Genomic DNA, 21,844 nt, shown 5'->3' on the forward strand with positions numbered 1-21,844 from the left:
CTCACAGACCACAGTTGGCAACCAGACTGTCACATGACATATAACTGCTATAATATTAATTTTATGATTCTCTTTAAAATGTAAGTATATGGTGATTGGTCATCACTACATATTAAAGAATCTTGTTACAATTATTCATTAGTAGGAATGAATCATGGAGGATTTTGAGAATTTTGAAAACACAAGAAGAAAATTGGCCTCAGTATCAATTGGAGGAAAATCTCCACTGAGAGGTAAGTATCCTTTTGAATATTCATATTGGTAATTTGAATATTCATATACCACATATTTGCATATCATATTTATGTTAATTAAAACATGAATTAACATAAAATATTTACATTTTATAATAATATTCAGAAATTCAAATTAGGTTGCCACTAGTACAACGCCCTAGTTTTAATTAAAGGAAGAGGAAACTGGAGTATCAAGGAAAATTATGCATTGCTCAGAAGAGTCAAATTGAACATCATCCTTCTTACATACAGATGATCTGGGAAAGTTTAATCAAACTTATCCAACTCTCCGTTGGTTTGAACCCAGCCTGCAGTTGTAAGAGGCACACACGCTAACCGCTCTAAAATCGACAACCGCTATTCAAGATATCTTTCCTTTGATACACAGAAAACCAAAGTCACAACATCAGAAGTAGTCAAAGTGATAGTGACTTGACTGAAGATGACCAAATCAGATACAATAAATTGATTGTCAAGTCAAAGACAAAGGCAAAAGAAGGCAACGCTGTGGAATCTTTGTCACTTTTACAGAAAGCTGCAAAAATCCAAAACAGTGATAAGATACAACGAAGAATAAAGAGGCTGGAGGTATGTTGTGTTAATTTTACTTTGTCTCAGTCTCAACTTGCCCCATTTCAATGGTTTCCAATTTCATTTTCAAATTGTCCCATTATTAATCAAGTCTCGTATCTGTAGTCTTGTTTTCACCCTTTTTTGGCCTTGGGTGAATTCTTCTCCCAGCTCACTTTATTCAAGCGAAGTCACTGCTATTGATTCCACAGTAGCTGTTGTAGATTCTGCTCTTCTCAAAATATTCAGAATCATCCTTGTTTTCTCCATGAATAGTTGTGACAACGAAACTTAGACTCCTGATGACAATGCCTTTTGTTACAACCACACAATGTCACACATGCTCAATAAACAAACTACATTCATTTGGGCCAAACCCCACCCCCCCATAAACATTCACAAATGCAAGATCTACTTGTTTATATATGAATTATGCTTTAAACCATGGTGAAAATTGTAGCGATCACGCCACTATGATCGATGCAATGTAAAACTATGATGGTAAACACATTAAAATACTAACTGAAAACCCAGCACTGTATTATCACATTAGTAAATTTGAATCAAATTGAATTTATATGAACACAGTGTTTTTGCTAAGGTTTGGGAACCCCGGTAACAGAAAGGGGAAAGAGGTAAAACTGGTAGTGCTTCCCATGCAATGTATCATAGTTTAGGTGGGGAACCCCGGTAAAATGATGTGGGAACCCAGGTAGATTTTACCTACTTACTGCCCTTAAATAAAACACTGGAACATGCCAGTTGTAAATACAGAAGCTTTAATTGAAGGCATGAAAGTTTTCGAATTTTGGTTAGAAGCACAAAAATGAAGTTTAGCAATCGTATGGATGCCAACCTTCAACATTTATCATATTCACTTTACAGGAATGGATAAAAGAATATGCTAATGAGGAAGAAGATGATGATGAAGACGATGAGACTGACAATGGAATGATAAACATGGGTGGTTTCACTCTACATAGAGACATCTACAATAAATTATTTTCATATCAGAAAGAAAGCATCATGTGGTTTTGGGGTTTACATCGCCACAAGTCAGGAGGCATTCTAGGTGATGATATGGGGTATGTCAAAATAATAATATAATTTTCCATTAAAGGGAATGAATACCTTGTGCGTTCACTATGTTTACTAAAAACTGAATATTAAATGAGATAAAATGCACTGGTTCATTCGCTTTCACTTATCTGTATAGAGCTGCCATTGATCGTAACTTAAAGCAGAATTGACTTACAGACCTTGGTAGGGAACTTCCTTTAAACATTCTGTTGACTGTTTGTACTTTTATACAATTACAGTAACAATAGCAACAGTTGAAAATATAAATTAAATTATAAACGACATGTGTATACTATTCTTAGATTATAAGATACATCGTGTTGTTCCGGACTCCTCTCCCCTCTGGGAAGGGTTGACCAATGTGTGACTGTGAGGGCGCCCCACATGCTGTACCTTACAGACTAGTGTATTTGATAAACTTTGAATAGTTTCTTCCATTATTCTAAGCTGCACTAGCAGTGACTGGAGTATTATTTTCTGGATATAACAACCAACAATATGTTCACTGAAAATTGTTAAAATGCCGATAATAAGATGTTCTGCATATTGATTAGTTGGTCAATTTTGTCCATTTTTTACTCTGTTCTAATCTTAAAATCTTATTTATTTTAGGTTGGGAAAAACTATTCAGGTTATATCTTTTCTGTCTGGCTTGTTTGATGCTGAAAGAGTTAAAAGTGTTTTAATTGTGATGCCGGCATCTCTCATCATAAACTGGGAAAAGGAATTTGATAAATGGTAAGTAATAATTCTTATCTCGGAATGTCTTGAATTGATGCAGAGTTGTTTGCCTTTTTTGCTGTATAGGCATCCTGCAATCCTCAGTCGGTTATCTTGTTGTACAACTGCTGACATCATACCGTGGATGAATGGAACCTGTTACAAACAAGGAAAGTAAACAACTGAATTGGATTAATAACACTTGGCACAGCATGTTGGAATTGCTGCGACTTGTATTACACACCATGGTTTGATAAGAACAGTTTTATATTTATGCAACTGCCGACATCAGACTGGACGAACGACACCTGTTACAAACACTTGGATTAATAACACTTTGCACAGCATGTTGGAAGTACAGAGACTTGTAGTACATTTCATCATTTGATCAGAACAGTTTTTAAGAAGTGGCAATCTTATATGTAATAATGGTATATAATTTGTAATCATTCATTTAGGGCACCAGGAGTTAGAGCAATGACATACCATGGCAGTAGTAAAAGGGAGAGAGAAAGAGCTTTATCCAAGGTCCAACGCCGTGGTGGTGTTCTTTTAACTACATATGGTATTGTTACCAATAATTGGCAAGAACTTGCCAAAGATGAAGCTTGGAAAGAGTTTTTTTGGGTAAGGTTTGAATCTTAATTTGATTTCATATTTCTAGTGATAGTCGTGTTAAGTTGTGGTTGTGTGTAGGGTTTACATGTGTAATTAAAGTATGGCTATGTAGTAGGCCCTGCTGAGGTGTCTTCAGTACCATGTTAGATGGTTGTGGTGGTGGTGACAGTATGTGTGTGTGTGTGTGTGTAGCTGTGTGTGTGTAGCTGTGTGTAAATGGGGAGGGGATGACCATGCATATGTAGTAGACCCTGATACAGGTTCCTTCAATACCATATCAGGGGGGGAATGTTATATGCTAGATTAAATAGCACTCAATGTCTGACTCAGCAAAGTACAGTTACCCGTTGTCTTGGCTGTAGACATGAAATGCTACATATCTAAAGATCTGTGAGATTTATAATCAGTCATGGTATTGTTTTATCTAAAGATGATATACACATGTACTACAGTAGCAGTTGAAGTTTCAGTTTACTAAGATAAAGATAAACATAAACTAGTGATAACGATGCATCTGTTGTGGATACAATCACCCTATATTATGGTAATCATTAATCAAGATAGTGTAAACATTGAAACTTGGAAGTCCCAAAAAATGCACACTGCAAGATCATGGAAGTCATCAGAAATGCTATCCTACTAACCAATGTCCATTCACTAGCTTACATCAGAATGTTGCAACGACATTGTTAGTTTATGTATATCTTATAGTATGCTGAAATCTTGATTGCCACTGTTGTAATTATTGAATTATCAAAATTGGGAAAACCTAAAACTGCTGTAAGACTTGTATAGAAGGAAAATATATGCACACTGTAGTGTAACTAACAGTAGTCATTTCTGGACACTTATTATTTACAAACCAGTTCACACAGTGAGCAGAGATGAGATATAGTAAGTGTTGTCAAGCTTTAGTGTAGAAAGTATGTAAATAAGACTGCAAGATTTGAATGAGTAAACATTTCTAAATATACGATTTTAAATACAATGTCTTGTACAATTTTGTCATGACAGGACTATGTGATATTGGATGAAGGTCACAAGATAAAAAGTACCAGTAATAAATGTTCTAAAGCAGTTCATGCTATTGCTGCAAAGAGGAGGTTTATTCTGACAGGAACCCCTGTACAGAATAATCTGAAGGTGGGCTAATTGGATTTATTTGATCACTAGATCAGTTGAAACAATTTCTGCAATGTCAGACCACAAACCATTGCTCCATTCTGTGGCACTGTGAGGGGTCAATCCATACTGAATGTTTGCGTAAATAGATGTGTGTTGAGCACGTCATGAATATTTTTAGATTTGCTATTTGTCTCGTGTCCACAATCAGAAAGGTATCAAAGGAGAAATCGGGCAAAAATTTCATACACAGGTAACCAGCCTGTCTTGACAGAAACATCATTCATTTTGCCTACCTGATGGCAAAATTGGAAATGTGGCAGTAATTTTCTATGTACAACCTAAGTTGGAATTGATAGGTTTGTTTAATAGGTTTTAATTTATAAATTACATGGTTATATTCACAATATGATAATTCTAAAGTAAATTCCGTACCTTAAATATAACATTTTGATGTTTGCATGAGAAGCTGTGAAATATTACCCTTCAAAAGTTTGGGAAATGTTGAACCAAGTATTTTATTTCCAATTATTGAAAACTGAATCCTTAGAAAAAAACTCTATGAATCAGTCCCGATTGTGTAATGTTATATTATTATTATTATTATTATTATTATATTTTTGTATGCAGGAACTTTGGGCTCTGTTTGACTTTGTAACCCAGGGTCAGTTGTTGGGGACCCAGAAGACATTTGCTATGGAGTACGAGTCACCAATTGTCAGGGTAGGTGTGTCCTTGGAGGGCTGTAGTAGATAGACTGCACAGTAGTCATCAATGGCACTGTTCTAATCTATATATGCTATTTGCACAATATATAGTGTAGACTATTGGGGATCTATGTACACTGTGTGTAGAATACACAGCACAGACATACAACTTCTTAGCTTTTTGTACCCATTTATGATGATTTTGAAGGGAACTGCAGCAACAGAGCAAGGAAATCCCAGTGGTAAAAGATTAATAGTTTTCCATACCTTTAAAAACAAATTCAATCGGTACCTAGTGAAGATTTGACCTGCCATAACATAAACACTGCTATTTGAGTACCTAGATGAACTTGAAAATGTGACTGCACTTGAACTTGTAAATAATGTTACCTTGATTGATCTTGATAATGTGACAATAATTTACTTGGTAAGATCCTGAAGTTCAAGGTTTGCTTGATATTTAATCTCCAGGCCAGACAGAGAGATGCCACAGCTTCAGAGAAAAGACTTGGTACAGAGATGGCAGAGAATCTAAGACAACTCATTGCACCCTACTTCCTACGGAGAACCAAAGCTGAGACAATAGAACAGAGTAAACAAACCAACAAACCTGAACAGAGTATGTCTGTCAGTAAGACTGACAGTAACAAGGGTGAACCAGCAAAGAGGTTTGTTTGTTTGTTTGTTTGTTAAGATCGACTCTCCCCATTTTCAACAAAGTTTATTGAATTTTGCAGAATCATGAATTATAAAAAGTTTTTAAATTCCATTTTGATTCCCTAGAAAATTCTTGAAGAAACTGGCATGTTTTGTGTATAAAGTGCGCCCTCACATGGACAAAATTATCCTACAACTTATTGACCAATCAGAAAGGTCTATTGTCTCTATGAAGTTATGACTTCTCCAAAGTAGTCCTTTATACTGACCAATTTGGAGAAGTCATAACTTCATATAGACAGACAAAAAAACATAGCTACTTCAGATTGAAGCCAACATAAAATATCACACTTGTGTGTGTTTTTGATTGCTATTAACTTGGGCATGCAGTAGAGAGGTTAGGCCATGCATATGTAGTAGACCCTGATACAGGTTCCTTCAATACCATATCAGGGGGGAATTTTATATGCTAGATTAAATAGCACTCAATGTCTGAATCAGCAAAGTACAGTTACCCGTTGTCTTGGCTGTAGACATGAAATGCTACATTGCAACATCAGTTTGGGTTATTGTTAACTTTCATCATTTACGGTAAACAAATAGTTTGTATGAGTTACATGTAGTATAGTACCCAATTTAGTAATGAATGTTGTGTTTGTAAGTACACCATTCCAGTGAACAAACAGTTCACAATAGTTCTGAATTCCACTTTCTGTGATAACTCTGTGGATAATTTGACACAATGATCTTGTTTCCTTACAGACCAAACCCCAAACTAACCAAGAAGAATGATTTTATTCTATGGGTATTTCTGAGTGATGTACAACAGAAAGTCTACCAAGATTTTGTTTCCACTGAAGAAGTTAGAGAGGTATGAATCATCAACTTAAAGAAAAAGTCCAGTCAGACTTATTTCTGCCTTTAGTACACTTTTATTGATTACTTCTATCAACTTAAAGGAAAAGTCCAGTCAGACTTATAAGTCTGACTGGACTTTTATTTCTGTCTTTTATACACTTATATTGATTACTGCTATCAATGTACATATGATTTTGGGTGATAAAATAACACCTCCGTAATTTCTGCAACTCTGAAAACTTGTAAAGAAGCTGTACTGCACTTGATTTGTGTTTGGCCATTTTGGGGATTTCCTGCATGGGTTTATGGGAAAAACTCTGATGATGACATCACATTTACCACAGTTTTTTGCTCAAAGTACTGTATAATTATTACCCCTGGCACAGAGCTATAATGACACGATGTTTGTTCTTCCAGTTATTAATGACGAATAAGTCACCCCTAGCCATGCTGACAATGTTGAAGAAAATCTGTGATCACCCACGTTTGCTTAACAAGAGGGCATGTGGTATGCTGAACCTAGAAGGAGAGGATAGGTAAGTGTACTGTGTTTTGTTGTTGTTGAGGGCGATATGTATGTAAAAGTCTACCTGAATTCCCTAAACAATTTACCAGGCTTCACCAGCAGCATGTTTTAAAGTGGGTAAAAGCTAGAAAGGGGAAGGGGAGAGGTTTATACTATGCATATGTAGTAGATCCTCATAGAGGTGTCTTCAAAACCATGATGTGGTGCTGTGGGGAGGGGGTCAGACTATAATGCACAATGTACCTTCATAGAGGTGTCTTCAATACCAGCCAAACATGCCGTCATTGTCATGATATGGATCAATAGCCAGACATTATAATCCAGGCAACGTGTCTATACATTTGTATGTAGTAGACCCTCATAGAGGTGTCTTCAGTACCATGATGGTGTTGTGGGAGGGGGTTTAATAATGCATATGTAGTAGACCCTGATACAGGTTCCTTCAATACCATATCAGGGGGGAATGTTATATGCTAGATTAAATAGTACTCAATGTCTGAATCAGCAAAGTACAGTTACCCGTTGTCTCGGCTGTAGACATGAAGTGCTACATTGCAACATCAGTTATTGTTAACTTTTACACTGTTAATCAGAATTATCAAGATTTGTCCATATTTTTTGATAAAAATGTAATAAGATATTCATTAATTTTTTTCTCAAGTGGGGGAATGTTAGATGAAGCCAGTCAGATTCAGTGTGCTGCTGATAATATACAACATATTAGTGACAGGTCATTGATGGATGAATCTGGTAAAATGGTGGTCTTGGTTGCATTGCTGGAAAATCTCAGGTCACAGGGTCATCGTACATTAGTGTTTAGTCAATCCAGAAAAATGTTAGATATTATCCAGAAAGTACTTGAAGGCATGGTAAGTGGTCATTTTTGTGTTTATTTTGTGTTAAAAGTACAGGTATACTTAATACAGACCAGATTACTGTAAACTTGTGATTGACTGACACTGCTGCTTCTTCTTTAATTGAATATTTCATTTTCATTTTTTACTACTGGTAATCCAGCCTTCAGTTTACTACGATAGACGCAAACTAAATCTATTGTTCTTCAAAGTTGTAGATTACACAAGTGGGTGATAGCAGTTCCTCTGTTGTGCAATTCTAATCACCCTGTGATCAAGATAGTGTAAACAGTGGAAGTCCCAAAACAGCACTGCAAGTTCATGGAACTCTAAATAAACTAGTTTTCAGAGATGCCGCCCTACTGAGACTATAATTAAACCAACGTCCATTCGATAGCTTATCACTGTTGTATCAACATGTTGCGACAATAGTTTTAGTGTGTGTCTATCTTAGCAAACTGGAAGCTCAATTACCAGAGTAATAATATTGATATCCATCTGTTTCTTTGTATATCTCTTACACCTAGGATTTCAAGATAATGAGAATGGATGGCACAATCCGTAAACTTGAAGACAGAGAAAGAATAATCCGTAAATTCCAGAAAGATCCCTCTTATTCCGTGTTTCTGCTGACAACCGGAGTTGGTGGAGTAGGTCTTACTCTTACTGCAGCTGATAGAGTTGTCATTTGTGAGTATCGACATGTATGCTATGATCATTTTTGATCAAGTACTTTTGTTATAATTCACTGTTTTTTCATAAATGAACAGTAAGCAGGTAAAATCTACCTGAGTTCCCCAGGTATATTATCGAGGTTCCCCACTAAAATTATGGTACATGTATATGGTATGGAAATCTATGCAAATTTTACCAGATTTCCTGTCTCTATTACCAGGGTTCCCCACCAACATTATGGTACAATGTATGGAAATCTATACAAATTTTACCAGATTTCCCTTCTCAGTTACCATGGTTCCCTTCCAAAATTATGGCACAAGATATGGAAATCTATGCAAATTTTACCAGATTTCATGTCTCTGTTACGAGGGTGCCCTACCAAAATTATGATACAAGGTTTAACAATTATGCAAATTTTCCCATTTTCTGTTACCAGAATTACCTACCAAAATTATGGAAATCTGATATGCAAATTTTACCAGAATCCAAAACCTTAGCAAAAATAGTGTAATAAGTGTACATTTTATGATGTTCATTTATATTTTACTCCACAATAAAACACTTTTGATACGATTTCTGCCTTCTGTGCTCTCCTTGTAGTTGATCCAAGCTGGAACCCTGCTACAGACAACCAGGCAGTTGACAGAGCTTACCGCATTGGGCAGAAGAAAACCGTCGTCATCTACAGATTGATCTCATGTGGCTCTGTAGAAGAGAAGATCTACCGACGACAGATCTTTAAAGACTCCATAACTAGACAAGCAACAGGATCTTCTAAAGACCCATACAGGTATGTAGATCTTTTACATGTAAGGTCCACTTCACATTAGGATTAAGATCTGTGCAAAGTATGTGCTGAATTTAAGAGTATTATTCAATATGAGAAAGCAGCTTCACATTTTCATTTACCCCCTGTCACCATCTGCAAGACATAACAAAATGACTTTAACACTAAGTACTTAGGTCAGTTACCAACACTTGGTAGGATCTAACAAAACATCATATAGTGCAGGGCTCTGCACTATAGTGCCCTCAGTGTTGAACATTGTAACACTTGTTGATTTCAACCAAACCTGGCACAAATGTCAGATACTGTAGTTCAATATATACATCCCTTTATTTTGTGACCTTCCTGATAATTTAACTGAATGGCCATCATATTTGTCATAAAATTCAGATTCAGATGGTACATCTAATAATGTCTGTTAAATTCATACACTGTGTTTTGCAGGTATTTTACTCGTCAGGAACTGAAAGAGTTGTTTGTTTTGGATGATCCACATGTTTCCTCCACTCAGATACAATTGCAGCAGCTTCATTCTTCAGACAGGGACACCAATACTGATTTGGACGAACACGTTGCGTTTCTTCATTCACTTGGTAAGTATTCAACAGGGTTACGTTTTACTATTCATTTGGTAAGTTTGCAAGATTTTCAATTGTGTGAATTATTTGTCATTGTACGTCAGTAACAAACCATTTACACACTTTGACGCACTATATACCTTTTTGCAATGTATTGTATACAAACACGGACTTGGTCATTGCTTTGTCACATTTTTTTTTTTTCAAGTCGAAAAACTTGATAACGTTGTCTTATCAATTAGAAATCCAAAATTCATACCCATTTGTCATCCTTATGGTCACTTTTATGTATTATATACATAACATTCAAAATGAATTGGGTTCATTATTTGACCACAAAAGTTGTACAGCCAATCAGAAGTGATTTCTACTTCTACTTCTATTTCTATGCTGTGTAAACTTCCAAAAAAGTTTATCATCACACAGACATAACACTGGTGGCATGCTTTAGATCTCATCCGTGTTCAAGTGAGCACGATCTATGAGATCTGTGATATCGATGCTAGAGATAGCAGATTAGAAACTGTCTATTGTCTTGTGATGTCAGTGCTGGAAAGCGGGCAGGTTTGAAACTGTCTACTACTAATGTTACTAGATTTACATGTATTCTATGATAATGATGGTTGAAGAGTGAGGGGGTGTGGGAAGGGGGATAACTTCTACTAGAAGAAGACAAGGATTATGTGTTACTAAGATAAAACCTATTTTTGACATGTGTTGTTATGTCTATTTCAGCTGTGTTTGGAATTAGTGACCATGATCTGATGTTTAGTCAGGAAGATACACAAGATGGTGTTGAAGATACCGTAGTGGAGAATTACGTCCAGGAAAAGGTCAGATTTCACAGAATTGTTAGTACCAAAGCTAGATCCCTATTAGGGGTTTGAAACTTCCATTGCAGCAATATTTGGTGATGAAAATAACAAAGATAGATACGTACGGGTCTGAAACTTCCATTGCTGCCCATTGCATGTAAAACAACATTTTGTGGAACCATATTTCAGACATCACTTAATGTTACAATTCATATTGTGTTGGGGGCTATGTCTTTGAATGCAGAAGACTTGTTATTACCAATGTAACTTTTGCATTTTTTATGATACTAACCATATTTCTACCATATGTATCTGATATTGGTACTGTTCAAGCTGTGTAATACCTGATTCTGAACATTTTGCAGGTACGAAGAGCTCGTGAGATTGTCACTAACGAATCAGATGTGAATAGACAACTTACAGAGAATATTCAAAAGAACACAGAGTTTGGACACTATAGACCTACGGAGTCACCATTCAAACCATCAACCAATGATGGATCACAAAGATTCAAACCTAACAGACCAACTGGTAAGGACTGAAACATGTTGACTTTCTGTATCTGTATCTGTATCTACATCTGTATCTGTATCTGCATCTGTATCTGTATCTGTATCGTAGACATACAAGCACCAATACTGGTTGTCGAGTACGTAGTCAAGGGTCGCGTGTGGGGCAATACTAGGTGCCCTTACTCGGTGATCCTCATCAGAATGACAAATTCCATAGTTACAGCTGACCACTAGGTGGCGGTATGATCTGTCTTGGTCGACGATCCTCATCAGAATAACAAATCCCATAGTTACAGCTGACCACCAGGTGGCGGTATGATCTGTCTTGGTCGACTATCCTCATCAGAATGACAAATTCCATAGTTGCAGCTGACCACTAGGTGGCGGTATGATTATCTGATTATAGATATCATTTGATCTACCAAGCTGATGAACATTTTTGATCAAAATTGTGGTTGTGAAACAAGATAAAATGAATTGGTTTCTTTCAATTCACTCATCAGTAACAAGTTGGCATCGATCAGAACTTATGCAGAAGAAACATTCAGGCCTTGCTTTGGAACTGACATGAAATGCCTTGTCAACTGCTGCTAGTATTGTTATTGTAATAGTGTAGCAGCAGTCAAGAGTAGATTAAGATGTGTGATTGATGGACAATGCTGTGTTTTGTACCTTACAGGTAGAAGCATGCCAGAAACTGTAGACCTGACAATGGTTGATGATGATGACACTGACAATAATGAGAGACAGAAATCCACTGGTGTTGTTGATTTAACATTACAGCAAGATAGTGGTAACGAAGAAGACGTGAATCAGTCTATGGCTAATCTTACTATTCAAGACTCCTCCCCAGATGCTGTAAGTCATACTAAACAGTCACATAATATCACTTATATCCCCTCCCCCCTCTCTCCGATTCCTTCCAACCTTACTGAACAAAGTCACACATCTCCCAAGCTGTGGGCCCTCGAATGACTGCAAACTTTGTAGTGGGTCAAAATGATAGAAACTGAGTTTTCTAGAGAATCAGTCCATACCATAGGCTAAGGGGGTCACCACCAAAGTTTGGTAGCTCACAAGAAGTTCCTATGGCACGTCAAATTGACTCAGAGGGCATACTGCTCAGAAGAGCTGAGTCAGTACGTGTGGAATTTACCCGAGTCCGTTAGACATTGTTTCTTAGGCTTCCCTATGAATCAGTGATAAAATGTTCAACTCATTTCCTTTTCCAATTATATTGAAACTTTCACACAAATAATCAGTTTTGTAATTTTTCTTTTCCAGGTGGACAAAAAGAGAATAGAGCAGAATCATTCCACTAGTGATTCCAGTTCTAATGATCTAGAGTTTCATACTGTTGATGATATTCCATACAATGAAATCAAAGAATGTGCTGAAGATGTGGTCTTTGAAACTGAGGGAAACGTCCCTGATGAAAATGAAGATTTACCCGACATTTTAGGAGAGTCTGGTGTCAGTACTGAATCAGACTCAGTCCAGCCTACCTCAGAATCTAAAGATTCTAGCTTATCTGAAGCAAATGGTTACTTGGAAAGGTTAAGTGACAATTCTGTGAGAGTTGCATCAAGAAATAGCTTATCAAAAGATGTCAGTCGTCCTCCTAGTGCCTTAGCACTTGATAGGGACATTGATACTCCAGACATAGTCCATGATATAACAGATAATGCAGATGACCAAGAGAAAAATGGTGATGACCCGAAGAGTTCCATTGTAAAAAGTATGGCTTCACCACAGCTTAGCAAAGATGTTGGTGATGAAAGTTTTAGCAGTATGACACGAAGGAAGGGTGTTCGTAAACATGCTGTCATTTCGGATGAGGAGTCTGATGAAGAAAGTGAGGAGAATGTTTGTTTTGATATGAAGGCGAACCTTGAAAATGACGCATCAGATGATTCCTATTATGAACGACAAAGTGAAATAGATAACAGCAAAAGAAGGCAAGACGACATCGATCAATGTGATGAAAGTATGGAGCCAATGGATACGACCATGAACAGTGTTTCAGAGACCACGTCGGATGTTGATGAGAGTGATCAAGAAGACAACGAGGCTGCCTCAGATGACAGTTTTATTCATGCGAAAAAGAATAGGAAAGCTGGTAGAATGATTACAAGTGATTCTGAAGATGACAGCGATGAAGAGGAAGTTGATAAGGATCATGAAGACCAGGAGAGCTGTAGAGTTGAAAAGGAGCTAAACAATTTATCAGACTCTGTTAATAATCAGGATGATTCTGTTTTTGAAAATAGTGATGCTGTGGTGCAACCGCAAACTAATAAGGATAAATATAGCAGAGATACAACAAATGATGATGAAGATCAGAGACAAGGCAGTGAAGCCTCTTCAAGTGAGTCGATTGAAGTTGATTCCAAACTTTGCCAAGTCAGTTTCGAATCTCCAGATCTTAAGCAAGAAAGTTGCAAGGACAGTACTGATGGAGGTAGTTACCATGACAACACTTCAACAAGCAGGAGTCCAGACACAACGTCTGAAATATCCATAGAGATTGATTCCAGGGAATGTCAAACAAGTTTGATAGAAACCTCGGAACACTCGGCATCAGAAGATGAGGAAGAAAAAAGAATAGAGGCAATACTTTCCAAGTCTATTTGCTTGAATGATTTTTCCTCGGATGAAGACATTTCAGAGACACCCAAAAATATGTGTAAACCAGGACTGAGAGCCCACAGCTCTGCCAAGAGAAGGAGATCTAGTTGTGTTAGATCAGTTTCTCTTGTACTTGAATCAGATCGAGAAATGAAATGTAGTCCCATCACACCAGGAAGAGATAACAGAGATGTAATGAGTAATGTTCCAGTTTTACTGGATTCCGAAGATGAAGATAAGTTTGTTTCATTGCCGAAACATTTGAATCTTGGCAATTTGACATTTGTGAGCGAGTCTCCCATAGCACAGGAGAAATCTTACGAAGCGAGTGACTCTGACGCGTTTGTCAAAGAAACGCCAGACAACAGCCCCATTTCTGGTAATTCTGAACTGTCCTCACGTGTAAACACTGAGGTAGATCCAGTGCCAGTGATAATGGACTCTGAGGATGATGAGATAAAAGATAATGATGGTAATCTGACAATTATGTCCACTGATGAGGAAGAGAGTTTTATGTCGGCCCAAGATGAATTACCTGAAGACGTCAAGAGAAGTGAACGGGAACTAGATGATGATCAAGAATATGTCACTGAAGAAGAAGAAGAAGAAGAAGAAGAGGATGAGGAAGATGGAGATGATATTGATGTTGAGGAAAGCTATGCTGATAATGATGAAGCTGACGAGGGCAGTGAAGGAGAAGATGATGAGGAAGATGAAGTGGAAGAAAACCATAGTGATAACATTGATGTGGAAGAAAGCTATGCTCATGATGATGATGATGATGGTGATGATGAAGCTGAAGCTGACGAGGACAGTGAAGGAGACGATGATGAGGAGGATGAAGTGGAAGAAAACCATAGTGATAACATTGATGTGGAGGAAAGCTATGCTGATGATGAGGCAGAGGAAGAGGAGGAGGATAGCTTAAATGGATTCATTGTAAATGATTCAGGTTAGATACATTCTTTATATTAATCGTTGTGTCAGTGCAGTAAGGTCGTATCTGCCTATACAAGTGCATAGCAGATACGACCTTACTGCACTGACGTGACAAATTTTATACAATTGCTGACATCAGACTGGACATAAAGAACCTGTTACAAACAGGGAAAGTAAACAAATAAATTGGATTAATAACACTTAGCACAGCATTTTTGGAACAACAGAGACTTGTATTACACACTATGGTTTGATAAGAACAGTTTTATGGCCTCTTTATGTGTACATGAAATGCCAGGGGAACTGGAAGTTTGTTTGTGAATGTGAACTATTTTGTAAAGTGGCCATAAAACTGTTCTTATCAAATGATGAAATGAAATACAAGTCTCTGTACTTACAACGTGCTGTGCCAAGTGTTATTATTCCAATTCAGTTGTTTACTTTGTAACAGGTTCCATTTGCCCACAGTCTGATGCCGGCAGTGGTATCTATGCATGGAATCCTATAGGGGTTGTACATTGTTTTTGCTGAGGGTGGTAAGCAAGTAAAATCTACCAGAGTTCCCTAGGTCATTGAATAATGAAGTACCCCACCAAAATTGTGGTACTGTGTATAGAAATCTATGCAAGTTTACAAGATAGATTTCAACCCTCTGTTGCTGGGATGCCCAATTTTATTTAAGAATTTTCCACCAATATATGGTACAATGAATGGAGATATATGTATGTATTACCAGATTCTCCCCTCCTCCCCTCTTTGTTACTGGGTTTCCCCACCAAAATTACGGAACAGTGTATGGAAATCTATGCAAGTTTTACCAGAATCCCCTCCCCACCCCTGTTACTGGGGTTTCCCACCAAAATTACGGAACAATGTATGGAAATCTATGCAAGTTTTACCAGATTCCCCTCCCCACTCCTGTTACTGGGGTTTCCCACCAAAAGTTTGGTACAATGTATGGAAATCTATCTATTGCTTGGATTCCTAGACCTTAACAAAAACTGCCATTTGCCCTACAATTTCTAACCAGGCTTTCATGTGTCCATTCAATAATTTGTGTTTGTATGTGACATTAAAACGATCTCCTCTTTGTTGATAGTTTGGTATTAGTCATGTTGTGTGCGATAGGTTGCTGAACTTTACACTTCTGAGAGATGGTGTGTATTAACACCCAATGTTGGTATCTGTAGATGAAGATGGAGAATCTGAGAGTGATGAGGATAGCGAAAAAGATGATGATGATGATGATGATGATGATGATGATGATGATGATGATGATGATGATGATGATGATGATGATGATGATGATGATGATGACGAGGACGAGGACGAGGACGAGGAGGAGAGTAGTAATAATGCTCCCAGAGATTTGTCCGAGGAAGAGATAAATAAATATAAGGAATTGGTCAAGCAAGGCAGGTGAGAAATACAGTGAATAGTGACCAGATACTGCAGGTCAGGTTACTTGCTAACACTGAAATGCTCATTTGTATATCATTTGCATATTCAAATGATAGAGACTGCTGAGATATGCTAAATTCAAACCCAGCTTTGAGAATATATACTGAAAACCTGGAAATTTTCGCTGAAGACTTTTTTCGCTCTGGACAACAAATATGTAAAAATAAGTAGTGACTGAAATACCTTCTTGTACATGGACATGATGTACCAGTCTAATAATTAGTCAAAATTAGTCTTTGAGAACTAGCTGAAGACTGTAAAATTGCAATATGTTCTATAGTCATGAGGACGAATGAGTGACTGGCTTGGTAATAGGCCTTTCCAACATTTGCCATGGTGGTGCTCTACTTCCTGTCTGTGTGTACCTTGGGGGTATAAATGGCATAGGTTAATCGTTAATCATAGAGCACTGCTGCTTTCCTCAATGTCTGAACAATACAAAAAACATCCCTGATTTACACTTCTACAGAATACCAAGGGACAAAGCTCTTACAAATGGTATGAGTTGATGATACCCCCAGTTTGAGTGAGGGCGCTGTATTCTCAATTTCCTGTATGCAGTCTGAAATGGCCTATTGAGACTGACTGCTACTTGTTTAGTTTTGGTGCCTGAAAAAATATGTCATAATGCTATTTTTATCTCGTCTAAATACTTGGTGAGAACTGTGTACGAGCAGTATACAGTTCAACATAAAATAAATTAACCATGAAGAACCAGAAAGTTGCAGACTACAAGTACATCACTTTAGCGACAAGTTGGTGAAGGAAAATATTATACAGAGTACTAACATAATGTCATCTTCCTGGATTTTTTTTTTGTAATCATGATTTCACGTTTTGATCTTTTTAGATTCCAACATAAAAATGGTAACATTGAAGGTGCGCTGAAAATGTACTTCAAAGCCCTGGATATAGATGGCAATGACATTGAACTACAAAAGACAACTCTCAAACTATTTAAACAATTCAAATGCACCAAGTGAATGAATGAATGACATGTGAAATCCTGCAAGCAAGGAGACACTTGTCAATTATTGACATCTGAAACAGTCACCCTAAGTATCTCTTTGGCCCAGGATAAATGTTGAACTTGTCATGAACTTGTGTTTGAAGATGACATGACTGCATAATTAAATCCGATACGACAAATGTTCAGCGCTTATTGCAAGCCACACTTCTGTCATTGTTTTTTACAGACCTTGCTGAATTTAATTGCCTGTCGAATTTAATAATAAGTCATGAGAAGTTTGGTGTTTATTCTTGGCCTTGCTGTGTTTAATTTCAGTTGTCTGTAGATCTTTTAAATTTGTAAGTTTTCTTACATTTTTCTGTCATCTTTCATAGAATCATCTATTTATTAATACATTATACAAATGTAGAGTTAGGGAAAAATGTGTAGCTATTATACATGTAGCTTAGCTTGAATAATGTTAAATCATGTTTTCTATTGAATTATTTCATGACATTTATTTACTCTAAATATTCTAATTTGTCATGTTTTCTTTGCCATTACTATATCACTGCCATTTTACCATAGCAATAGTAGATTTTGTTGACATTGGCTATGACTAGTGAAAGAACTTTCTATGAAGCAATCATTGTCAACTCCAGATGAGTTTAAATTCACTCGTGTTTTTGAGATATTTCAGTGACCACCAACAGCTGTGCTAAAATCTATAGCTAAAACAGTCAACATTCACAAGAAGTTATGTCTAACATATGTTTGTGATCCAAGTTAATCATTTTGCAAGTTTAGATCATTGTTTTACTTGATAAATACAGAGACAAGGATAGATAACAACATGTTTACTACAGCATGGTTAATATTGAGGGAATTTCAAAAGCTGAATGAATATCAACAAAACTCTTTCCAATCACAATCCTGCTGTGTTCAGCAATAAAAGTATACTCTTGTTCATCAAGTAAAACAACAATCTCACTTTGCCAAATGATCAGCTTTGATCATTAAATATATATGTTATGTACACTCTTTTGGTGAACACTCCCTGTTTTAGCTATAAGTGGATCTAATATTGACTAGTCACTTTAAATTGGCTACCTTCTAATTCAAGACATTTGAGGCCCTGATTACATTATACACTTAGATTTAGTATGGATCTGCTGGTGGTAATTTCAAATTCAAACCAAAGAGCATAATTCTTAGCCTTGATGTAGTAGTGCTAGATTATAAAGGCAATAACACATCGTCTCTTTACTCCATTGTTGTCACTCCCATAGGCATAGAAATGTACTTTAGCTATGAAATAAAAATGTATTTTATTTATATAAGATTGTAAGACTTGGACACTTTTCTATTCTTCATAAATCATATATAGTCAAACCGTACAACCTGTAACTGTAGTACATTTTGTATTATTTTTCGAGTATGTTCACTGAAAATTGTCAGAATCAGAGTTGTGCCAGACCTCGACAGACGTAGAACTTTAATTTGTCATACTCCTGTTCTACTGTAAATAATAGATTTAATCTGAGATTTAGATTATATTAAACCAGGTCAGTAATTCAGAATGTCTGCAAAAAAATGAGTAATCATTTGCGTTGTTAGCTATGGTGGGGAAAAGAACAAAACAAACGGCACAAAAAGATGGAATTAGAGGTAAATAAGGACATCTAGCCGCTTTCACCACATCGGATTTTAATCAGATTGGTTGTGGCATAGACCCTTGATGGAGCGTCTATGGTTGTGGTGGTGACTAATTGTTGTTTCAATTTTGTAGTATGAGGGCGCCCTTTATTTGTTATTAAGTTCTTTCCTTCGGCGTCACGGTAGAATTCATTATGGCAAAATGAGAGACGACCAAAAAGAACTATTTGAATTTAATTTCCGAATTTTTTTCTTTGTTCTCTGACTTGTACGATCTTTTTAAAACCAATATTGAATTATCATGAGGTGGGTGACTGCCAGATCTAGAGATTGTGTTTGTGTATGCCTAAATCTCTTGAAGAGTTTTTCGGACAATATTCAAGTATTCTTCGGCTTTCAATGTGTAGAGTTTGAAATTTTACGCCTCTAATCTAAATGGCCTCCTACATGTCATTCATTTCTTTAAAAAAAAAAATAAAAAAATGCTCACCATGGACACCCTTCGGCCTTCCTACGTCACACCCTCTCAACTTGCGATCTGACATGGTGATGCGGTTTCTCTCCCATGGCAAATCTACTGGCTATATAGTATTTCCAAGTATAGCTTACAGCCCTTGCCAATGCGTAGGACCGTACATCTCCAGAAAGCAGGTGGGGGGGGGGGGGTTTACCATATTATTTATCGTACATATAAATATTTGTAGGGGGGGGGGCTACGAAAATTCCTGGGTTCATTTCGAGGATGGGCTGCGAAGAAATTTTTTTAACAAAATATGTTCTCCTCTGTCTCCCTGCTGTAAATTCTACTCGTTCCCAAGTAACAAACTACATGTTGTTGTTTCCCCCGTGAGAGTGGTATTTGTTACATGACGTTAGTGTTGTCTTGGAAACGTGTGCTTTCTTCGGAGGAAAATCACCATAATTAGTGACGACATAATATGTATGTATATTCAGAAGGCCATACGGTTGGCATGGACACCAGCGTTATAAAATCTTGAGCTTCACCACACTTTGTTGTTACATATAAGATAGCTTGTGGAATTCTACATACGAATATATCAATAACTGCCAACGTCTGCCCTCATCACTGTGTAAGAGCATCGCATCAGTTAACTGTCTATTAACTTCTCTCAACTATGGGTACTAGTAGTTCGTGCACTTCAGTTGATGAAAACCGTTTTAATACGAATCAAGATGTTCAGGTCAATTCAACATTGCCTATTCTCAACGAACGCTTTCCAGTGACTCATATCGATATTGGAATTGGGTACACCGGTAACAGTCAAGGGAGCATGCAGCGAAGCAGTATTAGTACTGGGGAACAGGTGAGGAGCAGAGACACGCAAAGAATCTATTGTAGCACCGCTGACGAAGTTGGGATTTCAGAAATGGAGGCGGCGTTGGTGTGCGAAGATCTCACTTTACCCGGTGTACATGCTGTTCAGTCAAGTGATAATACTGATCCTAAACTCTGTAAAATCAACCTGATGGGTAACAAGGCAAGAATCGTTAATAAACCATCGAGTCGAGATTCCGTTCACAGAATGACAGCAACCACGACTTATGAAGACGAAGTTCTAGTTCAAGCGATAGAACGTAACAAGGTGGTCCATAGTGATACATTCGTACAGATGATAATGCCAAATATGCCAGACACAGAATTCACCGATATTCCCCAAACAGTTCCCGTGCAACTTAAAAGTAAGTAACATGCTATGTTTGTGTACATTTAACAGTAAGTCTAGAGCTGCTATGATTATTTTAGCCTGGAATCCATGCCGGATGAGATTTTAAATTTTGCTTTCCAATCACTGAAATCCAAATCTGCACTATTATTCTAAGTATGCGTTAACACTTAGAAACTAAGGAACTGTTTTATAAAAATGCGAATACTTGTACGTTACTAGTAACCGTGATTTTCATGTTGTATGATTGGTTGTTGTAGTAAGTGAAGTATTCGACTTTATAAGTACATATTTGTTTTTAAATAGTGTATTTCTTATATTAACCCGACCGACCCTTGTTTAAGACCTCGACCATAAACATTTTTTTGCATGCGAAAAGGTAAAACTGGTAAAAAATTTACTTCTATTTCCGTGTATATCTTCATGCCTCTGACTCATCTAGGTCTTTCATCCATTTTTAAGAAAATCGTATTCCAGAGAGAAACCAGGTCTTTTCACACTATATCAGTACAGTCTGCATGACGTGCTCATTTACTTTAACTTATAATTGTCTTCATTTACTTCTTTTACACCTTATCAAACTCTCACTAAAGTGTTTGACCGACGAGCAATTAAAGCAAGATAAAATGAAATTCCAACCTACCTACCCTATTGTCCATCTACAGACAACCGTATATTTTATTCATATTCATGTATCCCCTGTACAATTTAGACTTCTGTATTAAACTTTTATAAAAAATAAGATTTACTCGGGTCATGGGCACGTGTTGCTGCATGCTGTTGGCAATACAAAGAAACTGACGTTTCTCAACTGTTACGTAACGAGTCGCCTTCACACTGCGAACAGCCACAAGCTACCTATTAAATTTTTCCATTTTTTTATTATTCATGTGGCAATGAAACAGAAAATTACGGGTATCAGTTAAAAAGCCCAGATGGCCCTTGCGAATTCTTGTTGTACGTGTATACAAGTGACTGATTTACACACGTTATTCCATTTACAGGCCAGGACTTACTGCATGTCTTCGTTTACTTCTTTTACACCTTATCAAACTCTCACGAAAGTGTTTGACCGACGAGCAATTAAAGCAAGATAAAATGAAATTCCAACCTACCTACCCTATTGTCCATCTACAGACAACCTTATATTTTATTCATATTCATGTATCCCCTGTACAATTTAGACTTCTGTATTAAACTTTTATAAA

The 21,844-nt window shown here is 36.9% G+C and overlaps 1 protein-coding gene across 1 annotated transcript; it reads left to right on the plus strand.

Moving 5' to 3' along the window:
* Nucleotides 1–154: 154 nt before the first annotated feature.
* On the plus strand, nucleotides 155–17,329 carry LOC144449630 (uncharacterized). The gene is made up of 22 exons (XM_078140203.1): nucleotides 155–233; nucleotides 625–824; nucleotides 1,692–1,891; nucleotides 2,499–2,624; nucleotides 3,065–3,233; nucleotides 4,239–4,367; nucleotides 4,977–5,069; nucleotides 5,525–5,721; nucleotides 6,043–6,052; nucleotides 6,480–6,581; nucleotides 6,986–7,104; nucleotides 7,756–7,963; nucleotides 8,476–8,638; nucleotides 9,227–9,416; nucleotides 9,858–10,006; nucleotides 10,727–10,824; nucleotides 11,172–11,337; nucleotides 11,998–12,193; nucleotides 12,617–14,591; nucleotides 14,757–14,898; nucleotides 16,076–16,304; nucleotides 17,197–17,329. The coding sequence occupies exons 1-22, from the start codon at nucleotides 155–157 to the stop codon at nucleotides 17,327–17,329; spliced, it is 5,073 nt and encodes a 1,690-aa protein (XP_077996329.1).
* Nucleotides 17,330–21,844: the final 4,515 nt, after the last annotated feature.

The sequence above is a fragment of the Glandiceps talaboti genome, chromosome 18 (assembly GCF_964340395.1).
Source record: "Glandiceps talaboti chromosome 18, keGlaTala1.1, whole genome shotgun sequence".
NCBI classification, from domain to species: domain Eukaryota; kingdom Metazoa; phylum Hemichordata; class Enteropneusta; family Spengelidae; genus Glandiceps; species Glandiceps talaboti.

What these genes read in the sequence shown, in the direction of transcription:
- LOC144449630 (XM_078140203.1), top strand. Translation starts at nt 155, where the DNA reads ATGGAGGATTTTGAGAATTTTGAAAACACAAGAAGAAAATTGGCCTCA. An exon ending in CCACTGAAGAAGTTAGAGAG is followed by an intron (nt 6,582 to 6,985) that starts GTATGAATCATC and finishes TTGTTCTTCCAG; the next exon opens with TTATTAATGACGAATAAGTC. An exon ending in GAATTGGTCAAGCAAGGCAG is followed by an intron (nt 16,305 to 17,196) that starts GTGAGAAATACA and finishes TGATCTTTTTAG; the next exon opens with ATTCCAACATAAAAATGGTA.